This window comes from Hyalella azteca, unplaced genomic scaffold, assembly GCF_000764305.2.
Source record: "Hyalella azteca isolate HAZT.00-mixed unplaced genomic scaffold, Hazt_2.0.2 contig7645, whole genome shotgun sequence".
NCBI lineage: Eukaryota > Metazoa > Arthropoda > Malacostraca > Amphipoda > Hyalellidae > Hyalella > Hyalella azteca.
In genome coordinates, this window is record NW_025937765.1 from 9522 (window position 1) to 21793 (window position 12272).

The following is a 12272-nucleotide window of genomic DNA, read 5'->3' on the forward strand; positions in this document are numbered from 1 at the left end:
AGTAAGACTTTGTGAGTGAGACTTTGTGAGTGAGACTTTGTGAGTGAGACTTTATGAGTGAGACTTTGTGAGTGGGACTTTGTGAGTGAGACTTTGTGAGTGGGACTTTGTGAGTGGGACTTTGTGAGTGGGACATTGTGAGGTGTCTTTGTGAGTGGGACTTTGTGAGTGAGACTTTGTGAGTGGGACTTTGTGAGTGGGACTTTGTGAGTGAGACTTTGTGAGTGAGACTTTGTGAGTGAGACTGTGAATGAGACTTTGTGAGTGAGACTTTGTGAGTAGAACTTGTGAGAGAGACTTTGTGAGTGAGACTTTGTGAGGGGACTTTGTGAGTGAGACTTTGTGAGTGAGACTTTGTTAGGGGACTTTGTAAGTGAGACTTTGTGAGGGGAGTTTGTGAGTGAGACTTTGTGAGTAAGACTTTGTGAGTGAGACTTTGTTAGGGGACTTTGTAAGTGAGACTTTGTGAGGGGACTTTGTGAGTGAGACTTTGTGAGTGAGACTTGTGAGTGAGACTTTGTGAGTGAGACTTTGTGAGGGAGACTTTGTGAGTGAGACTTTGTGAGTGAGACTTTGTGAGTGAGACTTTGTGAGTGGAGTGATACTTTGTGAGTGAGACTTTGTTAGGGGACTTTGTAGTGAGACTTTGTGAGTGGGACTATGAGTGAGACTTTGTGAGTGGGACCTTGTGAGACTTTGTGAGTGAGACTTGTGAGTGAGACTTTGTGAGTAAGACTTTGTGAGTGAGACTTTACAGCGTAGCACAATTGAAACAAGTTTGTTAATGGGAAATACAGACTTGGAATATGAAAATGAATATATCAATGTATTATATATCACAGCATTTCCCATTTTTTAAAAGTATATTAAAAAATCTCTTTTTTTTTTAATGGAGACAGAAATGGTGCATTGTATTACATGATTCTTGAATGTTTTCAAAAATAAATTTTTCGACAGGAAACTTATTTACGTTTATAATATGAGTTTGTTTTTCTTTGCTATTTTCTAAAGAATATCTCGAAATATTAACGGGTTGATTCAGTTTCGTAGTTTTCTAAACAATAAATATTTAAAAAATTCCTGAAATATTCAAACGTATGTGGTATAATGTATATAATATTCATGAATGTTCGTAAGCTAATTTAGATAATGAAGCGAAAATCAACATTAATGAGATAATCAAAAGAAAATATTTACTAATGTGCGCATTTAAATATCCATAACACCGGATAATCACCCAAAAATATCACACAGCCTCCATAGGCCTGTGTTGTTTGCCCAATCCTTTGTATCCTGTTGACTCCTACAGCGCTGTAGTGCGCAGTATACTATAGTCCTAGTATCCTTCAATAGTTTCCTGGCATCCTACGAACCTAAATAATTTATTATCCTTCCTAAAAAATAATATAATTTTTTATACAAGGATTTTGATAATGTTAGCGTGAAATGCGTTAGCATGCAAACATGAAATCTGTTTATTGAAATAATTACTGAAATATATAGAAGGTTTCCCGTAGACTTTAGTTAAATTCACGACGAAATGTTACGCGCAATATCCGCAGACTTATGACGAAAAGTACGGAAATACGGAAAAGTACTTTAAAAGCGGTTTACAATAGCGGTGTACAATAAAAGTTTACAATAGCGGTTAAAAATAGCGGTTTACAATGGCAGTTTACAATAGCGGTTTATAATAGCGGTTACCAATAGCAGTTTACAATAGCAGTTTAAAATAGCGGTTTACAATAGCAGTTTACAATAGCGGTTTACAATAGCAGTTTAAAATAGCAGTTTACAATAGCAGTTTACAATAGCGGTTTACAATAGCAGTTTACAATAGCGGTTTGCAATAACGGTTTTGAATAGTGGTTTACAATAACGGTTTACCATAGCAGTTTATAATAGCGGTTTACAATAGCAGTTTAAAATAGCGGTTTACAATGGCAGTTTACAATAGCGGTTTATAATAGCAGTTTAAAATAGCGGTTTACAATGGCAATTTACATTAGCGGTTTACAATGACAGTTTACAATAGCGGTTTACAATGACAGTTTAAAATAGCGGTTTATAATAGCGGTTTACAATGGCAATTTACAATAGCGGTTTACAATGACAGTTTACAATAGCGGTTTATAATAGCGGTTTACAATAGCAGTATACAAGGGTGGCTTACAATAGCGGTTTACAAATAGCAGTTTACAATAACGGTTTACAATAGCGGTTTACAATAGCAGTTTACAATAGCGGTTTACAATAGCAGTTTACAATAGCGGTTTACAATAGTGGTATACAATATCAATTTACAATAGCAGTTTACAATATCGGTTTACAATATCGGTTTACAATAGCGGTTTACAATAGCGGTGTCAGCGTTCGTTAGGCCGTAGGCCTGTCGCCGATTCGTAACATCGCATTGCATTCACAGCTTGTAACAGGTCTCGAACACGTAACTCACTGCTCCAAGTTGATGCAAGAGCAGTTGGCATAAACAAATCTCTGCAAACTGCAAAAGAATACAACTATTCAATGAAATTTTGTACTTGTACACTGAGAGAAATGGGTGGGTCTGGATGACCCACTTTGATGAGTCAACCGCGTCCGAATATCGATGCAGTTTTTCGACTCACTTGCCCCATTTGTGGGTCATACTGACCCATTAAATTAAACTGCAAAAGAATACAAATATTCAATGAAATTTTGTATTTGTAGGGAATTTGACTGGAGAATTTTCATTGTAGGGAGGCCCAGTGGTTACAGTTCAGAGTACCAAGATTGGCGCAGAGAGGCGCGGGTTCGATCCCAGCTCTGTGCGCCAGTTTCTGGTCAGAATCGGCAAGGAGGCCGGGCGGGCAAAGCAGAATTGTAGCAGTGAGTTGCGAGTTCGAGACCGCAAAATGCTGTGAATGTTCTGCGATATTAAGAATCGGTGACAGGCCTACGGCCTAATAACGCTGAAACCGCTATTATTGTTATTATTATTATTATTATTACTATTATTATTATTATTATCATTATTATAGACTGTTGATTACGACGCAGTCGATTAAAAATTGAGTTATGTAATATATCGCACAATTTTCGTGCTTCCAGTTGGATAAGCAATTTTGTACGCATTACATATTAAGCGAATTTTCTCATTAATGGAAAAATGCACTCGTGTGCTCGTCATGTCCCTCCGTCTGTCCGTCCATCTGTCCGTGACTTCACGTTTTCGTCGACGAGAAAATGCGCTCTCTGGAAAATTATGATCATTCCAGAATTAAGGAATAATTTCAAATGAAAAAGAGAAAAATTTAAGAACTTGAAATGAGCCGGACTTCATTAATTCGCGTTACCGGAGTATAAATTCCTATAGCTACAGCAAAAGTCTGTACACGAATAATTGAAGCCTCTTATTTGGAACTCCATTTTTGTTTCACACTTACAACAGCTACAAATTCATATCAATTATTAATCTAGCAACGTGAATTTTTTGTTTTAACGAGCAAATAGTACGATTTAAGATACTGTCATCTTAATTGAATTGAATATTTCTTGTCGTTTCTTCAAATCACAAGATTTTTTTAAGAAGACAGCTTGATAAATATGAGCAAAACATTAATTAACTAATTAAAATGTAGGACCCGCGAACTTTATTCTTTCAAGTGACAATAAAGATGTAGCCGAAAATCAGCTGACGGTTGCGTCGTGTTGTTGACGTTATTCGGCGGTCGTGAGCTGCTATCCCTGATTTTGTTATTCCGATGTCGTAAAGGCATATGTGAATAATTAGGGTAATAAGGTGATAATTAGGATAATAAAAACCGAACGAGAACGTCAATGCGATGGCAGTATGCGATATATTAGACCCAACTTATCTATCGCTGATTGAGTCAATTATTGAGAATGAATCTCATTTTCTATCCGATGAGAGTGAAGCGGGCCAGAGATTGCACTTTGGCCTTGGAGCTTTGAAGGATGGACTGCAGCAAGTGGCAAGTAGGTCAACTGGGTTTGTTGATCTATATCTATTAGATAAGAGATGTTGAAAGTAAATGGAAAATTTGCATGAATAGGAAAATTATTTATTATGATTATTTTTTGTATAGGTACACTTTTTGTTATTTTTTTAAACTTTGCACAATCTTTTTTCTTTCTAATGGTCATGGATAAAACATTTCAGTTTGTAAATGCAGAGCTACCAAAGTAGGAAATGGAGCAGAACTCAGAAGCAACCTATGTATTGGACAAAATGCACCTGGATCCGGCTAATTTCATCGTTCCTATGAAGCTTACAATTTTTGAAAATCACCAGTAAAATGATAAATTTTACCATGATTATAGGAAACTTCTGCCAGATATCCCAAATTAACAGAGCTACAAACTACAAAGGTTATAATTAATTTACTCTGAGTTCTAACTATGTATATTTTTTGTAGTCTTTTTTAATGTCTTTTAATGTAAATTATGGTGATAAAAATTGATTTTAGCAGTATACCATGCATACATGTCAATGATGTCATACAGGGTACAGACTACAGCCTGAAATGGCATTTTATGGATCTATAGCTTATGCATAAGACTGATAAGAACATTTCAAATGTGCAAAATTTTTCTTTGTGAACAATCTTCAATATTGGACAAAATTTGTAAAAATCACAGGTAAAAAACAATAGGTACTTTATTCAAAAAAAGTTTAATGGGTGAGTTGAAAAAAAATTGCCAATTGAAGATGGAAATTTATTGTTTTCCTATATAGGTATTTACTAGAAAAGGAATGCCCAAGGGCCATAGAAATGGGTAAAATTTACATCAAGTACAGGTGTTTTTTTTTTTTTAATTAACAGGTGGGTTCTGTCAAATTTTCAGGTTTGGACCATTTGGTTAACAGGTTAAGAGTTCTGGTGACTTATATATGTATTTTTATGTAGCATTGACATTAGATTAGTTACTCCTTAGTACTCCATATTTCATTGTAAACAAGACTAAACAATTGAACAGCAAGATTTTCTTGTTTTATTACACTTGCTACTAATACTTTAATTTGGTTGGCAAATTTCCTGTCATAAATTTTAGAATCCCTAGATGATTTATATCAGCAATTATTAAAAAGTCTGCATAATTTTCCAGTCTGACCCATTTGTAGTCATCCAAAATTTTTGCTTATGAAGAAATTTTTTGTCAAAGTTCTTTTATTTTAATTTTCTCTATTCTGCTTGAAAATTCTCTGTAGGGTATATCTTTTATGGCAATTGTGCTATCCAAAGTTGTTAAACTTATCGAGTTGAGTTTTTCTTTTATTTTCTACTATATACATAATATTAATATATCATTAATACTAAATGAATAATAATTTTTTTAATATAATAATATTAATATATGCCATTTTTGATTGACTACTATATGACAGACTTATATTCATTCAATATTTTTTTTATTATGGCACAACTTCCAGTTGATGACTACAGAAGCTATTGTTGGAAGATGCTCTAGAATATTTGCCTTGTACAGAAGAATAAATTGTTGAAATTGGGACCATATGCCCCATTTGTGCTATGACATTCTCAGAAAACAATGTATTCTCCTGAATGTGGGGGGTTGTAAAACTAATCATGTTTGCAAATTTGAGTTTTATTGCACATAATTTACCAAGTTGCCTTTCTAAGCTGTAAATAATATTCCACACTCTCTCTTCCAGTTTGATGGTTAGTAATGAACTTTATGATTACATCTATAACAAAATGAACAAATATATGTAATGATGCAGGTCTTGTGAAGCCAGTGCGGGAAGTAGCTCCGTCATTTGACTTCTCCCCTGAAGTGCCAGGCAACGGCTTCCGCAGCCTCTGCCACGTGTGTGATGCTGCGCTGCAAAGCGTGCACACTCTCATCTCCAAGCTCGCCTCCAGCAGGGGTCGTATGGTCTTCCGTAAATCTCATTATGTTAGGCAAGTATACATACCGTATATACCTATATAATTTATTTCTGTTAAGACTTGATGAAAAATTCATTTTGCAGTGATTCACTTGGTCAGTACCTAGTATTCATTACTCAATAGTATTAAGTTAGTACGGTATCTTCTTTACTTAGTAAATTTATTTATGTTCTTTACTTAGTAATATTCAGCAATGTTCTTTAGTTGGTAATGTTCTTTACTCAGTAATTCCTATTCAGAAATATTTGTTATTCATTTAGTAATATTCATATTCATTACATTACATGAATGTTGAGATTCTTGAAGAGAAAATTTGTTAACTGCTGTTTTGACCCCTGTTTCAGTGGGAACTTGGATTTAATAAAGTTTTTGTTGAAAAACGTGAATTAATTTATATCTTCTTTTTTTTTTGCTAGCATAATATCAAATAAAGACATTTTTTCAGCAACATTTTGCATGCTCTAGTTACTACAGGTCAGCCTTTGGTTAAATTTTGATTTTGTGCCAAAATTATCAAATGACTTATACCTGCTTTTCTTTCATACCTAATAATTATTAATTTTTATCTTCATTCTTTATAAAAAACATATATTTAAAAAAATTAATTCCTGTGCACAGAGCATACCTCTTTGATCACAAATATTTTGAACATTATTTTCAAGTTTTTATATAACTTATACTTTGTTCTGACTCATCATTGAGTAAGAGGTTCTAAATTATTTCTTGCATTATTATTACTCTATTAATTGTTGCTTGATTTCCCCTCTCTGTGAGGTAGAGAAATTATATTAATTCTTATCAACTATCAGTTAGATAAAGGCTCTAATTTTTTATGCATCATTTTTGTTACCTAGTCTATTAAATATACAGTACCATATATGTGGATACATATATATATTAGTATATTTCAACACGTGTGGTTAATGGCCAGAGAATTCATCAATTTAAATTTTCAGGGTCGAACAATATTCTTCAGATGATATTAATTGACAAAAATATAATATATTAATATTAGTAGGTACATATATATATTTTGTTGATATAGGTAGTAATTTGTACTCGTGCATGTTTTCCGGCACCAGAGAGGCTTTCAATTATTTTATTTAATATTATTGGCCGATTATATGCTTTTTCTCCACCAGAGTGAGGTAGTGGCACTGAATAAATTTTTAAATTATTTTTAGTGCATAAATTTGTATAATTAATTTGTATTTATACCTAATTAGTTCATTTATGTTACTTAATTAGTGCATGAATGTTACTTAATTAGTGCATTTATTTGTATTGTTACTTGAGTATTGCATTAATTTATTAGTTCATTTTTAATTAATTTCATAATTAGGGCATTTATTTGTACTCTTAATTAATTAGTGACTTTTTATTCTTACTTAATTAGTGAATTTATTTGTACTGTTACTTAATTAGTAGGTACAATAATTTGTACTCTTACTTAATTAGTGCATTAATTTGTAATGTTACTTAATTAGTGCATTAATTTGTACTGTTACCTAAGTAGGGCATTTATTTGTACTTTAAATTAATAAGTGAATTTTTATTGTTACTTAATTCGTGAATTTATATGTACTGTTACTTAATTAGTGCACTAATTTATTAGTTCATTATTAATAAATTCCAGAGAGGTGGAAGCCTGGGCTCAGGCCCTAGGTGCACTAGTGACGGTGCTGCAGTTCACTGTCGAGTCCCTCCTGCCGCAGTGCACCGCTCCTGATGGTGACCTCATCACCATTCACTGCACCAGCAACCCTGAGCAACTCATCACCATGCTCACCAACGTGCCCCTGCACGCCTTCTATGGCCGCTGCCTTGGCTTCCATGTCAGTATCATTATTTATTTATTAATCGATTTTTTAATTGGATAATCTAAGATTCATTTCTTGGGAATGTCAACATTATTTTGTACCTGCCTTCTATGGCCGCTGCCTCGGCTTCCATGTCAGTATCATTATTTGTTAAATAATTGATTTTTTAATTGGATAATCTAAGATTCATTTCCAGGTAATGTTGACATTATTTTGTATGTGATGTAAAGCATATTTAATGCGCTTTCTGTTGCCACTGTTTTACCTTCCATGTGATTCTCATTATTTATTAATTAATTTATTTTTTACTTGGATAATCTATGATAAATTACTTTGTAATGTCGACATTATTTCGTACCTATGTAATGTAAAGTATATTTAATGCATGCCTTCAATGGCCGCTGCCTCGGCTTCCATGTCAGTACCTATAATTATTTATTAATTAATCGATTTTTTAATTGGATAATCTAAGATTCATTTCTTGGGAATGTCAACATTATTTCGTACCTGCCTTTTATGGCCGCTGCCTCGGCTTCCATGTCAGTATCAGAATTTGTTTATTAATTGATTTTTTAATTGGATAATCTTGGATTAAATTCTTGGTAATGCTGACATATTTATATACAAGTGATTTAGTACCGTATAACATAGGTATTTAATGCACTCACCATGGCTGCTGTTTTGGCTTTCACGTGATTATTAGAATTTATTAAGTAATTGATTTTTGACTTGGATAATTTAAGATTAATTTCTTGGTAATGTTGACATTATTTATATATGATATAATTCCACTTACCACTAGTTCTTGTTGCCAGTATGTGCCGTCACTATCCAGAACTTTCCACTTACTGTCACTGAGTCTGAGCGCCTTCAGTGAAGCGTATTACAGCGACGGTAACTTCTGGACCAGAACAAAGCAAAGTATTGTGGCCGGTGAGAATTACTCTATTTTTATATATTTAAATATATTGATATTTATCTGAAATTTTCTTAGGTTATATTTAAAAAAATAATATTTAAATTATTAATTATATTATGATATCTAGATATCCTTATATAATTATTAAAGATACATTTAACTGTCGTGTGATATTTTTATCTATAGAGAATAATAATCAATGCATTTAAGGTAAAAATGGCATATTTATATAGTATATAGTTTTTAAAAATGCGTTCTTTTCTATATATTGTTCTGTAATTTCCATATTCAACTCTGACATATTTCTCCATGTAGAATAGGAATATATGTATATAGATAGAACATATACATGGCAATAGGCTTCATTAATGTATATATTGGTACCTGTTTTTTTTTGTAACTGCAGTTTTATAAGTATATAGTGTTTGGTGCATTCTATATGCAACTCCCATGTAATATTTTTGTCTATGTGCAGTAGGAATCCATTTATCATTTATTTAGTAGGAATCCATTTATCCATTTATTTAGTAGGAATCCATTTATCCATTTATTTAGTAGGAATCCATTTATCCATTTATTTAGTAGGAATCCATTNAATTGAAACATGCAAAATACAGGTCTATACTCTAGCTTCACTCACCATAAATTGCTGGCTCCTGCCTCTCATAGTCTCTATGTAATTAAAAAAAATTGCTGGTCTTTTTTACCCCAGCTCTGGGGGTATCTTTGACTGGGTGGTAAAATCAATTTTATTTTTTGGTAAAATAACTCCATGCATTGTAGTAGAACTCTTCTAGTTACATATCCAAAAGAAAAATTTTAGGAAAGTGTCATAGTTTGCAAATGGGGGGCGCCACCCCCAAATGGGCAAAATGTGACCATCTAATGGCAGCCGTGACGGGGTAACATGGACCAGTTTGGAAATTAAGTTAAAATTACCATATATAAGACTCTGTAGAGTCTGAAACATAAAGAAAAAAACATTAATAGCTAGGGCTATCAAACATAAAATATGTTATATAGGTTCCTATGGTAATTTTAACTTAATTTCCAAGCCGGTCAATGTTACCCCGTCACGGCTGCCATTAGGTGGTCAAAGTTACCCCATTGGGGAGCGGCGCCCCCCATTTGCAAATTATGACACTTTTCTCAAATTTGCCTTTTGCACATGTAACTAGAAGTGTTCTACTACAATGCATCAAAACCTGGAGTTATTTTGCCAAAAAATAAAAAAATTGTAGGGGGTACTCTGACAGGCTTTAAAAATAGCTTTTTTTGTGAGTCACATTTTAATTTTTTTAACCTATTAGATATGCAAACTTTTTAAATTTTTCTATTTTGTGACGTAGCCTCAGTATTAGGCCTTTGATGGCTATTGACAAAATTTTTCTATGTCAAATGGTTTTTGAGTTTTGGGGGTTTTTGTTAAAAAACCAAAAGTGGTCAAAGATACCCCGGGAGTCAAAGTTACCCCAGTTTACGGTATTCTGTATAGACCACACAATACTGTATATTCTGTATAGACCATCCAATAATGTATATTCTGTATAGACCACACAATATTGTATATTCTGTATAGACCACACAATATTGTATATTCTGTATAGACCATACAATATTGTATATTCTGTATAGACAATACAATATTGTATATTTTGTATAGACAACACAATAATGTATATTCTGTATAGACAACACAACATTGTATATTCTGTATAGACAACACAACATTGTATATTCTGTATAGACAACACAGCATTGTATATTCTGTATAGACGACACAGCATTGTATATTCTGTATAGACAACACAGTACTGTATACTGTGCCCCCAGGTAGCCAGTATGTGGTGAGCCCCGAGCAGCGAGCGAGGCGGTTGGTGACTGTGATGCAGTACGCCGGCATCACCTTCATCAAGGCCTTCTGGGACCTGGCCGAGACCGGTCTGTGTGATGTATATTATGTGTGGGACCTGGCCGAGACCGGTCTGTGTGGTGTCTGTGTGATGTATATTATGTGTGGGACCTCGCCGAGACTGATCTGTGTGATGTATATTATGTGTGGGACCTGGCCGAGACCGGTCTGTGTGGTGTCTGTGTCATGTATATTATGTGTGGGACCTTGCCGAGACTGATCTGTGTGATGTATATTATGTGTGGGACCTGGCCGAGACCGGTCTGTGTGGTGTCTGTGTCATGTATATTATGTGTGGGACCTTGCCGAGACTGATCTGTGTGATGTATATTATGTGTGGGACCTGGCCGAGACCGGTCTGTGTGGTGTCTGTGTCATGTATATTATGTGTGGGACCTTGCCGAGACTGATCTGTGTGATGTATATTATGTGTGGGACCTGGCCGAGACCGGTCTGTGTGGTGTCTGTGTCATGTATATTATGTGTGGGACCTTGCCGAGACTGATCTGTGTGATGTATATTATGTGTGGGACCTGGCCGAGACCGGTCTGTGTGGTGTCTGTGTCATGTATATTATGTGTGGGACCTTGCCGAGACTGATCTGTGTGATGTATATTATGTGTGGGACCTGGCCGAGACCGGTCTGTGTGGTGTCTGTGTCATGTATATTATGTGTGGGACCTTGCCGAGACTGATCTGTGTGATGTATATTATGTGTGGGACCTGGCCGAGACCGGTCTGTGTGGTGTCTGTGTCATGTATATTATGTGTGGGACCTTGCCGAGACTGATCTGTGTGATGTATATTATGTGTGGGACCTGGCCGAGACCGGTCTGTGTGGTGTCTGTGTCATGTATATTATGTGTGGGACCTTGCCGAGACTGATCTGTGTGATGTATATTATGTGTGGGACCTGGCCGAGACCGGTCTGTGTGGTGTCTGTGTCATGTATATTATGTGTGGGACCTTGCCGAGACTGATCTGTGTGATGTATATTATGTGTGGGACCTGGCCGAGACCGGTCTGTGTGGTGTCTGTGTCATGTATATTATGTGTGGGACCTTGCCGAGACTGATCTGTGTNGCAGACACTCCCCCGCCACTCCCCCTCACAACCCACTCATGCTCACCACTCACAGCCCTCTCATATAGACCCCTCACAGCCCTCTCATATTGACCCCTCTCAGCCCTCTCACAGGGTCCCCTCACAAACTATTCATATAAACCCCTCACAAGCCTCTCACATAGACCCCTCACAACCCACTCATGTTGACCCCTCTCAGCCCTCTCATATAGACCCCTCACAACCCTCTCACATTGATCCCTCTCAGCCCACTCATGAAGCCCACTCAAATTCCCCCCACACTACCCCCTCCCCCTGTCTCTTATACACATCTAGATGTGTATAAGAGACAGGTACTTGACTACTTCATCTTCAATTATTTTATCTGCGATCACTTCATCACTGCCGTTGATTAAGACCACTGCCTCAAGAACACACGCTCCTTTGTTATGTTCATAACCTGTCTCTTATACACATCTAGATGTGTATAAGAGACAGTGCCAGAAGTGTGCACGCAGTGAAGCATGTCCAGGAACCACTAAACCAAGTTAATTGGATCAAGTCTTACTTGGATCATCAATGTAAAGTTGATCTAATAGTAATAGCCTGTTTAAAATAGTGATATAATATGTTTGTATTCATAT

At 35.4% G+C, this 12272-nt stretch overlaps 1 protein-coding gene across 1 annotated transcript in view; it reads left to right on the forward strand.

Annotated features, from left to right (window-relative positions):
- The first annotated feature begins 3703 nt into the window (after positions 1–3703).
- The window catches only part of LOC108668222, a 15457-nt gene continuing 6888 nt past the window's right edge, over positions 3704–12272 (forward strand). Inside the window, exons 1-5 of the mRNA XM_047881328.1 lie at positions 3704–3978; positions 5747–5927; positions 7552–7750; positions 8551–8668; positions 10488–10654. Coding sequence (XP_047737284.1) covers positions 3825–3978; positions 5747–5927; positions 7552–7750; positions 8551–8668; positions 10488–10654 — 819 coding nt within the window. The 5' untranslated portion in view covers positions 3704–3824. The remainder of the gene's footprint in view (positions 3979–5746; positions 5928–7551; positions 7751–8550; positions 8669–10487; positions 10655–12272) is intronic.